This window comes from Solanum lycopersicum, chromosome 6 (genome assembly GCF_036512215.1).
Source record: "Solanum lycopersicum chromosome 6, SLM_r2.1".
Taxonomy (NCBI): domain Eukaryota; kingdom Viridiplantae; phylum Streptophyta; class Magnoliopsida; order Solanales; family Solanaceae; genus Solanum; species Solanum lycopersicum.
Window position 1 is genome coordinate 46,827,142 of NC_090805.1, and position 19,385 is coordinate 46,846,526.

The window sequence follows — 19,385 nt, forward strand, 5'->3', positions numbered from 1 at the left end:
TGTCAAGCCAGCGATTTTTAATTTAACTTTTTTAATTATTTTTTTAAATTAAATCACTTTAAAGACAACAATTTACACTTAATTTTTTTTGAAAACTTTATTATATCGGCTAATTTTTTTGCAGTGATTTAATTAAATTTTCAAAAAAATAAAAATTAAGTGTAAATCGTTGCCTTTACAGCATTTGATTTTTTTAAAAAAAGATTAATAAAAATCACTGCTAATGATTTTAAAAAAGTGACTTATTAAAAAAATTATAATTTTTTTTAATTTTGAAAATCTCTCCTTTTGGAGAGACTTGTTTATTTATTTATCGGAACAAGGGCCTAAAATACCTTTAAAGTATTGAAAATTGTACAAAATTACCCTTCATCCACCTATTGGCTCCAAAATGCCTTTTTCATCCACCTATTGGCTCCAAAATACCCTTGTCATCCATCTTTGGGTTCAAAATTGACTACTTTTTTTAATTGTTTTAAAATTAAACTCTTTAAATATTTTTAAAAAATACTTGGCGTTCAACTATTGATTATAATTATAATTTATTAATATAATTTATAAACTATCCCACTACTCACTCATTACTAATTAAACCTCACCCCAATTAATAATCCAATTATAATATCAAAATCGTCATAAACACTACTAAAACACGATGAAATTATAGATTTCTGAAAATGACATTCAAAATTATTCGAGTCCGAATCGAAGCCACAATTAAAATTAGGTTGAGCCGCTTACTTAGGAGGACACTTTCTTTCAAAATTGAATTAGAAATTTATGATTAAAGGTAAAGAGTAATACATCCCGAATTAATTCATGCACTTCTTTTAAATATAATTTTATAAATACTTATGATTTGTTTTAAAACCTTTAATATATTATTTTGAAAAAAAGTTACCTATGAAGTAACATCACATAATTGAGACGTAAGAATAATTAAGATGAACATAATCAGACTTTTAAGTTTATCAGTGATTTTTATTTAGCCACTTGAATGTATGATAATTTACTTCTATAATTTTTAAAAACACTCAATTGGCAGTAGCTTGCATTAATAATGTAACGGGTTCATTTATTTAGAGGGATTTGATTAGTAATAGGGTGGGTAGTGGATTGATTTATAAATTATACTAATAAGTTAAATTATAACAAAAAGTTGAGTGTCACGTATTTTAAAAAATATTTAAATAGTTTAAATATAAAACCGTTAAATAAGTGGTCAATTTTGAACCAAAAGGTGGATGACAAGATTATTTTGGACCCAATAGATGGGTGTGAAGGGTATTTTGGAGTCAATAGGTGGATGGAGGGTAATTTTATACCATTTCTAATACTTTGATGGTATTTTAGCCCCTTTTCCGTTTATTTATTTATTTTAAAAAAGAAAACAAATTTAAGAAATCGCTGCTATAGCAGCGATTTTTCTTTTTCAGACAGACAAAATCGCTGTATCGTGAGTGATTTTACCGTTTTGGTTTTAAAAAAATTGATATGCCCTTTTGAAATTTTTGATAATTTTTTTACCCTTTCAACTCCGCACTTAGATAAATCCCAACAAGTCAGGATAGTCCAAAAGTAATACATATTAATTTTACTTGAATTAATGTGGTTTGTTCAATATACTATGCGCAATCAAAATTAGATATATAATATGCGTTCCGTGAATAAATAATTTATAATTAAAAATATGATTAAGTTTGACTCTAATATCAAATTGAAATGTAAAATCTATCCGATAAAAGTCCAAATTGTCAAAGGGAAAATATTCTTAATTAATTAATTAGTTTTTGTGATTGAGAAATTCATATGGGTCAATTCTTAAAATTGATCATAGCCTTTGAAATATGAAAAGATGAGGGGAGCACAAAGAATGCGTTAAAATTCAAGCCCAAAAGAGAACCCAAAAAGTTGAATGTTCAAAGTTCAAAGTTTTCTAGTTAAAAATTTCTATATTTTAAAGTTTTCTAATTTAAAAGTTTCCTAACTTGAACTTTCCTAGTTATTTTTTCCACAATAAAAGTAGATTTGAATCCATTTTTTCTTCAAATTGATTTTTCCATGATGAATATTGTTATTTTAGACGAGATATGATTAATATTAATATTTCAGATGTTTTTCTTTTTTACATCTATGTGTGTGATAATTATAGATTTATCTCTTTAAGAGGTTAAGAGATTGTTTGAATTAGCTTAATTAAAAGTTGATCAAATATACTTTAAAGTCATTTTTAACTTTTGACAATGTTTGACAATGATAAAAATGAATTTTAAAATGTTAAAAATCAAAAGTAGTATCCCTCTGTTTTTTGACTTAAAAATTATTAAGTTTGAATTTTTATTTTTAACTTAAAAACTACTTTAAAGTCAATCCGACGGGCTCTAATTCTCTCACTTGATGTCGTTGGTTTATTCATAAATTAAAGATAATGATTAATCTTATACTAATTTTTATTCATAATTTCTTCGAAATAGGGGTCTAAATCTTTCTTTTATCTAAATTTTTGAATTGATTATATTAGTATCACAATTAGTTTTAACTGATCAATTAGGATTCTTAGCACTGTTCTTGAAATTTGAAGGTTTTATTCTCGAATTTCACATCTCTTTCAATTTATATCCTCAATCACTATAATTTCGTTTCCAAATTATTTTCTTGTTTAACAACAATGGCCGGGGTCACCTCTATATCATTCTCTATTTAATTGTCAAATCAAGACTTAGTTTTCATGACGCAATTTTCAAACCTGTGATGTAAGTCATAAATTCCCCGGTCTTTATCAGTAGACCTAAGCTTCAAAAACTTTATTGACTAATTATTATAGTTTACGTCAACGAGATCTCGAATAACTATTTTCTATCTATATATAAAAAATTATTTTCTAATTTTCAATGTGAATAATAGAATTTGATTAGTTTTTTTAATCATATTTGTTTTAACGTTACATAGTTAATTCATATTTGTAATAGAGTTACCACAAGAAGCAATTTAACTCACCTTTTATTTTTTATTCTTTTAGAAAGTCAAAATATTTTATTTTTTATTCTTTTAGAAAGTCAAAATAGCGATACATGAGCCAACTATCATATTTGATGATACTGCACTTGTTTAGAGTATTCTTAGCATGGTATGATATAAGTTACTATTACAATAATTTATAATAAACTAAATTGGTATAAATAAGTTTTTCCTATATAATATTAAGAAAATTATCTTAACAATTTCTGATACATATATTTAATTGAGAGTTAGTTTCAGATAATTTCAATTAAAAATTTGAAATTTAAACTTTTAAATTTTAATTATGAATTTCAACATAAAAAGTTTAAATTTTTGAAAATAAAAATATACCTATTTAAAAATCATGAAAAGATACTATTAATTACATTAACAATCGAAAATTATTAAAAGATATTAAAAAAAGATGTTTGGTAGAAAAAATGGTTGAACTCTTATTTTTTTAAAAAATATATTATATTTTTAATTAAAATAAACACCTTATTACTGTAAAAAGAATTTTAAAATAAAGCTTCATGATTTATATTAAAAAAATTTAATTTTTTATTTTTTACATCTATGAGCATCTATCTTATTATTACTCTCTTTTAAAAAGACAACATAACCATTAGAGCCGTCAATATAGGCTAGACACGTTGGGCCGGCCTGCCTAACCTGAGATTTAATATGGTTGGACTAAAATTTTTGGAGCCCATTTAAAAAAAGAGTTTTTTAGCCCGGTCTGAATAAGTCTATTGATTTGATGGGCTTGAAAAATATAGGTAGAGCTGGCCCGTGGGTCAGCAAGAATTAATTAAAAAAAAATATAATATAATATTTAAAATTAAAATTAAATAGAGTCCAAACTCAAAATAATTAGGTTAGTATTTTTATTTATATATTTATACTTTTACTTGAAAATATTTAATAAATAGAGATAATTTCAGAAACCTCCCTCCAGGCTTCGCTCTATAACACTCACCATCCCTGTGGTTTACGATATTACGTTTACCTCCATTATTTTCATTTTCTTGTAACCATTCTTTGAACCTACTTAAATAAATATAAATTAATTTAGATTTGACAAATTTACCCTTATATATGAAAGTTTAGATCTAATTTTCAATGATTTATCTTTATTCGTTGGATCATGTTTCTTCTTCGCTTGTGGAAATGTTTAACTAGAACAAAATCTTATCGTTCTTATCGAATATCTTTCTTGGGAAGTTCAATTTTGTCTTCTATTTGAAGAAATTATTGCCGGAAAATGATGAGTTATTAGGAAAAAAATTTACGTGAATTGGTAAAGGTGAAATGGCGATGAAGAGTTAATATTTGGTGAAAATGTGGGTTAGCTTGGTTGAAGACTTTGATCTTTGTTGGATTAAAAAAAAGGGTAAAATTGTCAAATCTAAATTAATTTATATTTATTTTAAATAGGTTTAGAGAATGGTTACAAGTAAATGAAAATAACACTTTGTTTGGATAATTGTTACCCGTTGTTTCATAACGTATTGTATTGTATTGTACTCTATTATATTGTATTGTATGATAGATATAATGTTTGGCTAGACTGTATTGTTTGTTGTTGTTTAATAACATTTTAATTATTTGGTTTAATTGTATCATAATGTATTGTAATTTATAAATTTACTAAAATATCCTAATTATTCTAGCGTAAGAGGTTTGACTAGATTTAAATAATTAAGATAAAGAGTAAAAAAATATTTTGAAATATTATGTAAATATATAATTGAAAAATGAAATTAATAATGGGAATACACCAAATTGGTTGTTCCATAAAATAGGGTTTTCATTGTTACGTAACAACCAAATTTATCAATACAATACAATACATTTTAAGTAACAATCAAAACAAACATTGTAGGTATAGTAACGATACAATACAATACAATAGATAACAATGATCCAAACATAGTGTAAGGGAGGTAGACATAATATCGTAAATCAAATGGGAGGTGAGTGTTATAAAGCGAAACCTGGAGGGAGGTCTCTGAAATTATCCCTAATAAATGTTATAAAAAATAATTTTATTTTGATTTGATTAACAAGTACTAACATTAACATCATGTAATATTGTTTTGTCAATATTTATGACAAAATTTTAAATTATAATTTAAAATTTAATTTAAGAATTATAAAAATATATTTTTTTAAAGAAGTGGGCTGGCCCGTCAAACCTGTAGCCCACACACTTGTGGGTTGGGCCGACCACTTTCTAGCCCACGCCAAAAATGGGCTAGCCCGGCCTGACCGTGAAATATCAAAGCCTGTATGAATTAGCCTAGATGGGGTGGGCTAGCCCATATTGACAACTCTAATAACCATGGTAACTAACAGTCGCACATTCAACTTTCTCGTTAGTAGAGTTGTTGCCGCCGAGTTTGATTGATTGATCGAGCATAACTTCTTTGCTTTCTCCGGTGGTGTCATCGAATTTTCAGATGAATTCAAATTGTCAACATTTGCCTAAAAAAACCAGTTGACACCAATCCATGTAAAGAAGGAAAAAAAAAAAGCAATGGTGCACAAAAATACTATACAAAAAAATTGTATGAAAATTAATTTGTGCAAACCTTTGGGCGTTGCGAAGGAGGAGATTTATCGTCGAGCGATGATGATGACCTCTTGTTTCCAGTGGGCGGCCGAGAGGTAGAACTTTTTTTTGGCGATACCATTTTTTTGTGTTTGAGAGGAAAAGAGTAATAGGGAAGAATAAATTGAAGTTTTGGTTCTTTGTTTATTTTGGTTAACTCGTATTTATTATATTTTTTTAAGGGATAGTAGACAGATAGACGATGATGGTCTTGAAATAATAAATGAAAAAATAAAAATTAGGACAAATTAAAAAAAAAATTATTTCTTAACTTTATTTTCAAGAGTGCTGAGATTGATTTATATTAAGTGTTTTTAAGTTAAAATAATTTTACATTACTTTTGAATGTATTGGTAATATATATAAAAGATCTATTTTTTTTTTCTAAAATTCAATTCACATGGTGCTAGCCTCAAACTTGTGACCTAAGACACAAGTTCCTTAGCTTTTGCAATTTGAATTAATTTATCACATTTTAAAAAGTTTTTTAATTTCGAACAATTTTATTCTATCTAAGAAGAAATGGTTTTTTTTAATTATGTATAATAAACCTTAATTAGTTTTTATTTATCATAATATATTTACATTTCTTATTTAACTGACACTCGAAATGAAGTAACCATAAGAAATAAAACAATTCAATTACTTTTGTTCTTTCCTTTATTTACTTATTTTTTAAAAATTAAATAGTAGAGGTGGTTACACATAAGACAATTGATATTTGGATGTTAACATTGTTTTCTATGGGCTATAAATACAAATGTTTTCATTAAAAGTTTTATTAATTTCGAACAATTTTATTTTATCTAAGAAGAAATGGTTTTTTTTTTTGAATTATGTATAATAAACCTTAATTAGTTTTTCTTTATCATAATATATTTACATTTCTTATTTAACTGACACTCGAAATGAAGTAACCTTAAGAAAAAAAACAATTCAATTACTTTTGTTCTTTTCTTTATTTCCTTTTTTTAAAAAAATAAATAGTAGAGGTGGTTACACATAAGACAATTGATATTTGGATGTTAACATTGTTTTCTATGGGCTATAAATACAACTGTTTTCAATAAATTAAATTGTTCTAAATAAGTTTTTTCCTCTACAATATTATAAACAATGTCTAACAATTTCGAATACATACATTTAATTAAGAACTTGTTTTAGATAAACTTATTTGAAATTTCAAAAGTTCAAATTTTAAACTTTGTTTGAAGTCCAAACATTAAAAAAATTAAATCTTTTTTATGTATTTGAAAATTATAAAAAAATATTACAAATCATAATAATTAATAATTTAAATCGTGAATATATATATAAAAAACATTTCAATCAAAGAAACTTTGTTTGTGATACTCTTTTACATTTTTTCTTAGAATGAATGTCTTACTAGTACAATCATACCTAGACTTCAAAATTTTCATATTGGCTTTTCTTTTTTAGTCATTTAACATAAAGTAAGTGTTAATAAATATATATGTATATAACACTTAATATAAATCAATCTCAACACTCTTGAAAATAATGTTTAGAAATATTTTTTTTAATTTGTCCTAATTTTTATTTTTTTCATTTATTATTTCAAGACCATCATCGCCTATCTGTCTACTACCCCTTAAAAAAATATAATAAATACGAGTTAACCAAAATAAACAAAGAACCAAAACTTCAATTTATTCTTCCCTACTACTCTTTTCCTCTCAAACACAAAAAAATGGTATCGCCAAAAAAAAGTTCTACCTCTCGGCCGCCCACTGGAAACAAGAGGTCATCATCATCGCTCGACGATAAATCTCCTCCTTCGCAACGCCCAAAGGTTTGCACAAATTAATTTTCATACAATTTTTTTGTATAGTGTTTTGTGCACCATTGCTTTTTCTTCTTCTTCTTCTTCTTTATATGGATTGGTGGTGTCAACTGATTTTTTTAGGCAAATGATGACAAGTTGAATTCATCTGAAAAATCGATGACACCATCGGAGAAAGCAAAGGAGTTATGCTCGACCGATCAATCAAAACTCGGCGGCAACAACTCAACTAACGAGAAAATTGGATGTGCGACTGTCGGAAAAACAATCATGGTCATCGGAAAAGCTATGACACCTGTTATAGAAGGCAAGTTTTTTTACTCAATTTGTCCACTTACTTTTACTTGTTGTATATAAATGCATGTTGTGAACATTAAATTGTATTTTAGTGGCTCTTGATTGAATATTCAATTATTTTTATTAATTATTTTAGTTCAAAGTCAAGTTTTTATAATTAATTTTTTAATTAATTCAAACATTTTAAAATTGTTTAAAAATTATTGTGTCTTAAAACATTTAATTATAAACCAAATTTAAGTAGATTTTTTATTTTTGGTTTATAAGCTAAAAGTTATATGTTAAGAATAAATTTTTTTAATTTGTTTTTATCATTTTACATAAAATTAAATATTTATAAAAAAAATTTCTAATTGTTTTAAAACTATTTTTAGTACTTCGAATTAATCTATCTAAATAATTTCTCAAGTCTATTTTAATATAATAAAAGAAAATTAGGAAATTAGCATGAATATATAATGTACACGTGCTTTATTTTTTTTTTTTTAAATTTTTTTTGAAAAGTTCACTGTTTTTTCTATCTTTGATACTAATATTGAATGCACGTGTTACTCAGGTGCCGGAACGGAGAAACCTTGGTGCAGACTTATATCAGAGTTTCCACAGGTTTCTTTAGTAGTATTTATTTATTTTTTAAATATTCTTTGCGTGTGGTATTTGTTTTAGATTTTGATTAATTTGAATTTACACCTCTGATATTTCGTTTGGGAGAAAGCATATCAAAAATATTTTTCATATTATAATTCGAGATCTCTCTAATAAAGGAAGAAATAACTCTATCCACTACACCTCATCTTTTAATGGTTCATTTTAACTATTTTTGTTGTTTAATTTTATTTTATACCACCGTAAAATTTTTATTTGATATCTTATTAAATATGAATACATTGCAGAATCCAACTGTAGAGATTTCCGAGCCACGTTTCATGGTTGGTGTGGGCAAAGACCTTCCCGAAAATGCAATGGTGTGTGTAATAAGACGAGAAAAGGTACTATTCTAATTTGGAGTTCCTTTCTTATTAGGCGGTTCAAATATTTTAATGGCCACAAAATATATTAAAGACCTTAAATTTTTGATTAGTTATTAATACTAGTACAATGTTTATTTAAAGTATATTCTAATTTTAGAGTTTTTTTAACATGCAAATTATTTTGAGATGCAACATTGTGTCTTTGTTTTTGTATAAAAAAAATTACTATAAATAAAAATTTCTCCCTTTTAATTTATTTATTTAATTTTACTTGGGCCAACTTTGAATTAAATAAAAACATATTTTTTGAAATTGAATCATCCAACTAAACTTTTATTTTATTTTTTTTAATAATTTTATTATTGCTGCAAAATCAGCCTCTCGAATTTTGGGGAACGTAAGGCAAGTCTTTTTTTTTAAAAAAAAATATATATATAAGCGCAGAGCAGAGCCGCCCCTTCGGTTTCCCTCTCCTCACTAAATGTTGATTTGCTTAAGAGTTTGAAAAGGCATCGGAGAATTGAATTTGATTTAATGTTGTAAATCTACCGGAAAATTGAACAAAGTTTGAGAGGTTACGGTAGCAATTTGATTATGAACATGGAAGGAGTGCATTTGTTTGATTGTTTTGTGAGATTAGATGAAATTTATATTGTATGATTGATCATTATTTGTGTAAATTATCAGTACCAAAACAATTGGGTTGCTATTATTGAGAGGAAGGCAAACAGAAAACCAGTGCGAGTCAATGGGCATAAACTTGATAGAAATACCAGTGGCCTTCTCAATTCTGGCGATGAGATCGTCTTGGGTCAAAAGGGAAAATATGCCTATGTATCCTCAACTATTGTGATTTTTATACTATTTCTCATCATTATGATTGGATATCCTTGACATTGTTCTGTATAGATTTTTCAGCAACTTTTGTTTTCACCTCCAAATGTTAATGTTGGCAGTAGCAGTAGCAGTGCTGCTGATGTTGGACAAGGCAAGGTAAATGGAATGTGGACCTTACTAACTCATACCGTATAGCTTGTACTGATCAACACCATGATATGATAGAACTAAAGAAAGTATTTGTGAACAGATGTTGGAGCAAAGAAGGTTGACTGAGGAATCAATGCATGGTTCAACATCATCAGGGATGTCTTGTGTATTAAGGGAACAAATTCGGGCTACAATCATTGATGGAATACAAGTTTCATTTGATGACTTCCCTTATTACTTAAGGTATGCCTCAAGACCAATTACCCTTTACTTTTTGCTTGTGATTTGATCTTTTGGGCATTTTCACTTGCTGTTTACACTATGCCTCATCTTGTTCTTGATGCTTGTAGCTATACCATAGTATGTAAGTAGCTATGTGATTTAAATAAATCTTAGTTTTCTATATCTGTGAATTTGCAGTGAGACCACAAAAGCTATGCTGATTGCTAATACATATATACACCTTAAGCATAGAGAGCAACTTAAATATGTCTCTGGGCTTCCTGCGGTCAACTCAAGAATTATGCTTTCTGGTCCAACAGGTTTGTTGCTTTCTCAGTAATTATTTAAATTATTGTCTCTTGTAATTATTTTTGATTTCCCTCACCGAGTGCTTGATAGATATTAATCTAATGCGTACTGACTAGTTCTGTTTTTGTTTTCCAGGATCTGAAATATATCAGGAGATGCTGGTGAAGGCACTTGCTCGTTATTATGGAGCTAAATTGCTCATTTTTGATAGCAATGCTTTTTTGGGTGTAAGAACAAATTACTCATTATGTTCTTGTGTGTTGAGTGGTTGTGGTTGTGGTTGGACTATTGAAATCCTTCGTGTCAATTTCTGGACTTTGTTATTCTCTTGGTCAGATGCAAATCATGAATATATTTCCATATCATTCAGGGGCTATCTGTGAAGGAAACTGAGCCAATGAAAGAGGCATGTAGTGCACACAAATCCTCTTCATCCGGGGCATCAAATGTATTTAGGACAGGTATTGTCTGCACTTTGATTATTAAGGAATTATATTTTTCTTCTTCAGCTTTTTCTTTTTTACTAATAACTGTTGTTGAAGATGTTTAGGTGATAGAGTCAAGTATATTGGCTCTGCTTCTGGTGCACAGCACTTGGGTCCCGTCTGGTAAAATTCTAATTGTCCTAGAAACCTCAATACCAACTCTTTTGTACTCAAAATGATCTGTATCTTCTTATACTTGAACAAATTTCTGATGTTATTTTTTGATGGTCTGTTTGTCATCTTTTCTCAATGCCATCAGTGAAACTATTTTATCCCAAAAAAACGAAGAATCATTCTTGATGCACATGAGTAACTATATGGTTTAAGGATAATTAGAGTAGAGAGGAGTTTCTCTTTACTTCTTTTTTGATATGTTTTATTTATGAAGTTGAGACATAATTTTTGCTTTTCTGCATTTTCTAGAAAGTGAATTGTTCTTTATCTCCTGTACCACATTTTGTTCTGCAACTGCCTATTCTATGTTTTAGTACAATCTGAGGCTTTAGCCTTCTCTGTCTACAGGTGCCCAAAAGTTGGGTCTACAGGGAGGGTTGCGTTGTCTTTCAACGATAATCTATTTGCTAAAGTTGGTGTAAGATTTGATAACCCCTTCATATATGGCATCGACTTAGGTGGTCTTTGTGATGATTCTCATGGATACTTCTGCAAAGGTACTTTTGGAACACATTTAACTATTTTCCTTTAGTTTATTAAGTTAAACATTCTCAAGTTTGCAGTCTTGATTTTACTTTCAATTCCTTTTATTATTCTTCCTCTAGTGAGTGAGCTGTGCGTAGACGCCCCTGCCGTGGAGGATCCATACACGCTACTCACTAATACATTGTTTGAGGTGTGAATTCTTTCTATGAATATGAACAGTGCAATGTGGAATTTCTGTTCCTTCCTTTTTTGGGTTAAACTTTACTCTTTACATTTCATTATACTTTTCCAGGTTGTATTCAATGAGAGCCTGTATTCGCCATTCATTTTGTTCGTGAAAGATGCTGACAAAGTAATGGCAGGAAACGCAAAATTATATTCAACATTTAAAAGTCGGCTTGAGAAACTTCCTAATTATGTAATTAGTATTGGTTCGCACGCTCATTCAGATAATCATAAGGAGAAGGTACTATTTGAGATCATATTGCCCATGAATAGATTCATGTAATTATATTTATTCCTGTTATATAATGTGTATACAATTTATTAAGAGGCCTGTTATGAAAATTTATTATGGATTAAATTTCTTGGCTATAGTAGTTATTGGTGCCAAAATTTGGTTAGACTAAGGCTTGATCAAGAGAACGAGAGGTGATTCCTATTACAACAAAAAGTTTAAAAGATCATCTTCAAAACAACTTAATAGACATTAGTCCTGCTATATAAATAAATGCATGAGTGCACAAGCAAGATACACACACATTACACAGTGCGGCACACTCTATTTTGTGTATATATACACACACATAAACATGGCCTCAACGGCCGTATACAAGAGATATACCTAAAGTAGAGAATTTACAAAATGATATGATTCTCTACAAACTGCACCCAATCATCTATTCAACAAGAAACTTTCTGAGTGCACCAAAAGAAAATAAGAGAACAAAGACTACACACCTTCAATAGCTCTAGTGTTTCTCTCTCTCTCCATAATACCCACGTTAGCGCCAGTGGAATCATATTCTACTCCCTTCATCTTCTCCTTCTCATGCTCTTCCAACTAAACATCAACTCTCTCACGGTGTTTGACATTGTCTAAGATGTGCGAAACCATCCAAGCATATTCCACCATAACATCATAGTCAATCACAAATCCTACTTTTTTGGAAAATTTAGGATTTGAAATCAGGACACTAATCGCATGTCCAAAAATATCCCACATTGCATGTCCAAGAACATCCCATATTGTGATCTTTGACAATCATTCCCTCGTTAGTTAAGTTTTGTGGTTGAGTTAGGCCCAAGATGATGTAGCATGGCATCAAAGTCAGGCCTATCCCAATCATTATTTATCGATGTTTGGTCCCTATTTATATTGTCCATACCCTAGATGCCCAGTCTTGGGTGCAGGGGGTGGAGTCCGACATATTCTCATTTAGGGATGACATGTCTCTTAATGCTTCAATTTGTTTGTCTGGTTTTGTTTTGATAGGGGTTTTTAAGGAAGTAAAAAAAAACTCGTGAATCAAAGATATGTAGAATATAACAAAATGTCTTTAATCTTGTATTCTTAAACATGTGAAAAGTTGGAATTAAAATGTTGTCAAAAAGGGAAAGATGCATTATCTTGTAACAAACTACAAAAAGAAAGCATGATGAATAAATTGAAAGGAGGCCATAATAGTTTTTCTATAAATAGATTCAAGCACAATGTTTTAAAAAATTCCGAAATGCAACAAATAATTAGTACTCTATCTTGAATACCATACTGAATGATCAAATGATGTTTGATTGTTTTGGTTGCTTATGGTAATTGTGCCCATAATAGTCAACCCAACCATATAAATACGGACCAAAATACACAGCAAGCAAATAGAGTATTTGGATAATCATGTACGAATAATCACCCTTTACTTGATGAAATGTTGCCGATTTGGCTAGGCAAGTGTGTTACTTTTAAAATCAGCCTACTTGTCCTGCATGAAGAAAGTGTTAGTATATGCATATCAGGTTGTAGCGCCCATTCATCCATATGATTGAGTCCTTGGGTTTCTGAAATAGTGTAAAAAGAAGTGCTTCGAATCATTGCTATTTGACTCGGACCTGCTCTAAAAAAGTCAGGTATTTCGAATTGTTTGTTGACACGGTCAAAGTCAGGGAAACCTCTGAATTATTTCAAAATTGAACCTTGGATCGAATCTCTTTAGAAAGAAGATCTTTTATCTCATGTCTCATGGTAGCCTGCTCCAGTACCCTTACTAGATAGAGTTAAGGAGTCTTTCATATGTGTTTTCTTTACTAAAGGGTTGCATTCCTTCAAATTAATTTGTTATTTGTCTTTTTCAACTCTCAGTCGCTTATAGTATTGAATTTTGATGAGTTCAGGATAGCCCTGAGAAGCAGCATGACAAGGGGAAAGAGGTTGCAAAGAATTCAAAATTTCTGACAGAACTTTTCCCAAATATAGTGGCTATTCACATGCCCCAGGTCTGTTGTTTAAACTGTATAGAATTTAACAAAATGCCTTTAATCTTGTATTCTTGAACATGTGAAAAGGTGGAATTAAAATGTTGTCAAAAAGGGAAAGATGCATTATCTTGTAACAAACTAGAAAAAAAAGTATGATGAATAAATTGAAAGGAGGCCATAATAGTTTTTCTATAAATAGATTCAAGCACAATGTTTTAAAAAATTCCGAAATGCAACAAATAATTAGTACTCTATCTTGAATACCATACTGAATGATCAAATTATGTTAGATTGTTTGGTTGCTTATGGTAATTGTGCCCATAATAGTCAACTCAACCATATAAATACGGACCGAAATACATAGCAAGCAAATAGAGTATTTGGTTAATCATTTGCAAATAATCACTCTTTACTTGATGAATGTTGCTGATTTGGCTAGGCAAGTGTGTTACATTTAAAATTTAGAAGTCTACTTGTCCTGCATGAAAAAAGTGTTAGTATATGCATATCAGGTTGTAGGTTCACTCCCCTTCCAAATGTAGCTCATGCAACCAATTAACTACCAGGTTGGTAGCACCCATTTATCCATACGATTGAGTCTTTGGGTTTCCGAAATAGTGTAAAAAGAAGTGCTTCGGATCATTGCTATTTGACTCGGACCTGTTCTAAAAAAGTCGAGGTATTTCAAATTTTTTGTTGACACGGACAAAGTCAGGGAAACCTCTGAATTATTTCAAAATTGAACCTTGGATCGAATCTTTTTAGAAAGAAGATCTTTTATCGCATGTCTCATGGTAGCCTGCTCCAGTCCCCTTACTAGATAGAGTTAAGGAGTCTTTCACATGTGTTTCCTTTACCAAAAGGGTTGCATTCCTTCAAATTAATTTGTTATTTGTCTTTTTCAACTGCCATATGGTAACTTAATTATATTTTTCAACTCTCAGTCGCTTAAGTACTGAATTTTGATGAGTTCAGGATAGTCCTGAGAAGCAGCATGACAAGGGGAAAGAGGTTGCAAAGAATTCAAGATTTCTGACAGAACTTTTCCCAAATATAGTGGCTATTCACATGCCCCAGGTCTGTTGTTTAAACTGTATAGAATTTTATATGATCTTATTCTTGATTCAGCAAACTACTGAGTGGTTTTGAGTATTGCAGGATGAGGCACTTTTATCTATTTGGAAACAACAACTGGAACAAGACGCCTATACCCTCATAATGAAAGAAAATTTTAACAGCTTACAAACAGTAAGGCTTTCTGACCTTTAAACTTATGAGTGCGCACATCATTGAATGATGTTCTTATTACTCATCCTTGGATATAGTTTTTACCTTACATTTGTGACTCCCCTCAGATGTTCATTTGACTTCTCTTGCATTCTTATGGAAGTGTACAATTAATTGAGATAGAAGATTTGAAATGAACATTTATTTTGCATCATTATACAAGTAGCACCTAGAACTCGGTTGAATTCCCCTTCTCATTTAGTTCTCCTGGGTTAAGCAAGGTTTCCTTGCTACCAGCCATGAAAACAAACTTCAAATGGAGCCTTGACTTTCAAAAAATATGTTACCAACGTCAGGGGATCCCCGTGTAAAACAATAAGCTGACCTTACACTACAATCTTCTTACTGTATCCTTTCCATGTTAATTTATCTGGTGCAGAAGTTGAGCAACTCTGTCAATTTCCCAGTCATTAAGTAGCCTCCTGAAACTGAAAATTTCACCCCTGTTGACTTAATACATCTGCTAGATTGTCCTGATTTTCCCAATAATAATGTCAATCAATGTATTTCCGACATACTAAAGCTAGAGTTGGTGCTCTCTGATATTCTTTTTTCTAAAAAAAATTGTGTGAATAAGTTGAGTGCTTTATTTCTGAAGTCAATAGATTAATCATATGACGTCTATCTTTAACTACTTTCTATATGATGGTTGCTCTTTTATAGGTTCTGAGTCGGAATGGATTGAAATGTAATGGACTTCAGACATTGTGCATCACAGACCGAAATTTCTCTGTTGAAAGTAAGTTGTTGCTTTCACTGTTCTTCCGTTTCTCTTTCGTTTCTTTTCTCTTCCCGCAGTTTTGGGGTTGGGGTAGAGGAGTGTGTGAGCTACTTTAGATTCTCACTATATTGTCACTGTGTTGTTTAGATCCTCCATAATCCCTACCACGTCCATTTCGGCACGATTTGGGTGTGGGTGTAGGATCTACACACTACTTGGTCAACCTAACTTGGGTGCTTTGACTATAACAATGACTAAGAACTATAGGCTGATGATTGATTGGATATTTGGTTTGATTTTGGGATTTATATGTATATATATTCACATAAAGTACCCGAATACTTTGCTATATAGGAGATAGCTTCTGAAAAAAATATGAAGTGTTAACAAAAAAATTAATTATTCTTATCACTGTTTTTGGCTGCTTGAAGGTGCAGAGAAGGTTGTTGGATGGGCGTTGAGCCATCACTTGATGCAGAACAAAAGTGTGGATCCTGACGAGGCACTTGTTTTATCACCTGTGAGGTAATGGATACAGCAGCAGTTGATATTCTCCTATCCATTGTTCGCTTGACTATAATAATTGTTGAATTGAAGAATTGTGGAAATCTTTTGCTATTTAACAGCATTCAGTATGGGTTAAAGGTTCTACTTAATCAAAATGACACCAAGAGCTTGAAGAAGTCAGTTAAGGTGATTATAATATCCCCCATCTGATGTGTTGCTAAATGTGTTTTTCATTAGAAGCTACGTAATGATATGAAAGATATTGACTTGTGAACTCATGAACAAATTTGTGTCCAACCCCAGGATGTTGCGACAGAAAATGAATTTGAGAACAGGATTCTGGATGATGTTATCTCTCCCGGTGATATTGGGGTGACATTTGATGATATTGGTGCACTTGAAAATGTCAAGGATACAATAAAAGAACTAGTCATGCTTCCCTTACAAAGACCTGAACTTTTCTGCAAGAGTCAACTAACCAAGGTTTACATCTACATTTTGTCCATATTTTGCTTATCTAATTGTATTAGCTTGCTAAATGTTTATTGCTGATTTTCTGAAGTCCCCAAAAGAAGATGCATAAAAACATTTTCTCTTGATGTCAAAATTTCCTTTTAATGTGTGTCTCCTATTTTGCTTTTAAGTTTCTTCTCAACGTCATTTGGGCGGTTTGAGAAGAAGTTTGTGCTTGATGAGAAACTTACTTCAAGTTTTGTTTCTCCTTTTTGGACTTGAATTTCCAAGCATCATCTAGAGATTTGTGGTTACTTAAGAAAATTATCGCTCTACTTGTTCACAGCCATGCAAGGGAATACTTTTGTTTGGTCCTCCTGGGACTGGGAAAACCATGCTGGCAAAAGCTGTTGCCACTGAAGCGGGTGCAAATTTTATCAATATTTCAATGTCAAGTATCACTTCAAAGGTTTGTTTTACTTGGAGCTTATTTGTGCTCTATCGAGTATAGATGATGTTGTTAATAGTAGCTTCTCGCATTATAACAGTCTTTAATCGTCTTCTTTCCCATGCTGCAGTTGTTTGGTGAGGGTGAGAAATGTGTAAAAGCTGTCTTCTCGCTGGCTAGTAAAATTGCTCCCTGTGTTGTTTTTGTTGATGAAGTATGCTTCCTTAAACATTAGCATATTTATTTCTTCTTTCCTGCTTTAAAATTCTATACTTTTGCTGATCTCTTCTGTCTCCTGTTTGTTTATGCTACCTTCTCAAGGTTGATAGTTTGCTGGGACGAAGGAAAAATTCAAGAGAACATAAGGCGATGCGCAAAATAAAGAATGAATTCCTGGTGAATTGGGATGGGTTACGCACAAAGGATTCTGAACGAGTTATGATACTTGCAGCAACAAACAGGCCATTTGACCTTGATGAGGCTGTGATAAGGCGACTGCCCCGTAGGTAAAAGTGGAACGACTAATTTTCAGATATTATTTAAGTTTAGTTTTATATATCACTTGGTTACATGTCTTTTCTGTGCAGGTTGATGGTCAATTTACCAGATGCTCCAAACAGAGCAAAAATTCTAAAGGTGATTCTTGCAAAAGAGGACTTGGCTCAGGATGTTGACTTGGATTCAGTTGCAAGTATGACAAATGGATATTCCGGAAGTGATCTTAAGGTGTCTTTACTATTTATGTTTGTTTGGATAAATGACTAGTCCTGTTTTATCACTCTGAAGTTTGAAGACGGCTTGTTTTCTAATGCAACTCTTTTACTATGTAGAATCTCTGTGTAGCAGCTGCATATCGACCTATTAAAGAGATTGTAGAAAAGGAAAAGAAGGTATAGCTTTTCTATGTTTGATGTTTGTTTGTTGATTGCTTAGCTGAGGCAGAAAATAACATGTTGGCTAAGGTAAAGCTTTTCTTTGTTTGATGTTCGTTCAGTGATTGCTTAACTTAGGCAGAAAATAACATGTTGGCTCTACCAATAGGTTTTCTTGGCGATTCTGTTATGGATATCTGTTCCACTTCCTTTTGATAATTTTTCATGGGCTTTAGAGGATCCTTTTAAAGCAAGCACCTTAATTCAACCATCACAGATCTGATGTGGTTCTGTGAACAAGTAAGGGTCGGGAGGATGTGGGTTTTTTTTTTTTGAAGTTCGAATCTTTGGTGCTTTTGTAATCCTGCTTTCTTCCAAAATCGTGTAGTTAAAACTCTAACAACTTGGGTTTGTTAAAGAAAAAGGCAGTCTGGTGCATGAAACATCCATGTTCACTCGGGGTGCAAAGAAGGGCCACAGCCCAATGAGGTGTAATGTAGCCACCTTGCATCAAGCTGGGGAAAGCACGAGTTTGAGGGCCAGCTCACTCTGTGAGCTCCCTGCCTTCCACTGTTTAGATGGAGCATTCGAACCCCATATGTAGCGTGGCATCCCTTTCTCCTTTTTCCCCTCTCCTAATGTATTTATAAATGTCTAAAAGTTATCTGGCAACCTAGACGATATAGATTCCAAACTGGTTGATTTCACTATTCTGTTTATCTGATTGGAGTTATACTTGCAACTTGCAATTATGATTTAGAAGGCAGTTTAGGACACCCTTGTGTGTATATATGTGTATGCTCCTACCACCTTAATAGACTTGCTAAAACTGGTAGCTAATGCTTATAGTTGATTATAGGAACATGCTGCTGCTAGAGCAGATGGTCGACCACCTCCAGCACCATACAGCAGTGCAGACCTACGGCCACTGAATATGGATGACTTTAGATATTCACATCAGCAGGTGAGTTGAAAATTTTAGGTAGTCTTTGATTATTTAACTGTATTGGCATATGCTGATTTGGAGTGTGATTGACTATAGGTTTGCGCAAGTGTTTCATCTGAATCCGTTAATATGACTAAGCTTCTTGAGTGGAATGATCTGTATGGAGAAGGGGGCTCTCGAAAGAAGCAGTCCTTTAGTTACTACATTTAAAGACTGTCTCTATGTGTAGGTAGATGTTTATCTTCCTCCGCAGTCAGGTCAGTTGCCTGCCCTTTTGGGTTGCTGTGAACCTTGGCCGTTTGTACAATGAGTTTTGACATGTTGAATAGA

The 19,385-nt window shown here is 31.3% G+C and overlaps 1 protein-coding gene across 1 annotated transcript; it reads left to right on the forward strand.

The window, feature by feature from the left end:
• The first annotated feature begins 8,224 nt into the window (after positions 1-8,224).
• On the forward strand, positions 8,225-19,385 carry LOC101252297 (uncharacterized). Its single transcript, XM_026031332.2, has 26 exons — positions 8,225-8,321; positions 8,609-8,704; positions 9,374-9,520; positions 9,596-9,679; positions 9,774-9,916; positions 10,094-10,215; positions 10,340-10,431; positions 10,575-10,665; positions 10,755-10,812; positions 11,212-11,360; positions 11,469-11,539; positions 11,642-11,815; positions 13,738-13,839; positions 14,797-14,898; positions 14,980-15,069; positions 15,772-15,847; positions 16,261-16,354; positions 16,456-16,522; positions 16,640-16,819; positions 17,136-17,258; positions 17,368-17,451; positions 17,559-17,743; positions 17,825-17,963; positions 18,068-18,127; positions 18,969-19,073; positions 19,152-19,385. Exons 2-26 carry the CDS (start codon positions 8,642-8,644, stop codon positions 19,263-19,265), a joined length of 2,715 nt encoding a protein of 904 aa, XP_025887117.1. The 5' UTR covers positions 8,225-8,321; positions 8,609-8,641; the 3' UTR covers positions 19,266-19,385.

Coding starts and splice junctions, on each gene's coding strand:
- LOC101252297 (XM_026031332.2), top strand. CDS start 8,642: ATGGTTGGTGTGGGCAAAGACCTTCCCGAAAATGCAATGGTGTGTGTA. Junction 10,666..10,754: donor ATCAAATGTATTTAGGACAG/GTATTGTCTGCA, acceptor GAAGATGTTTAG/GTGATAGAGTCAAGTATATT. Junction 17,452..17,558: donor GTGTTGTTTTTGTTGATGAA/GTATGCTTCCTT, acceptor TACCTTCTCAAG/GTTGATAGTTTGCTGGGACG.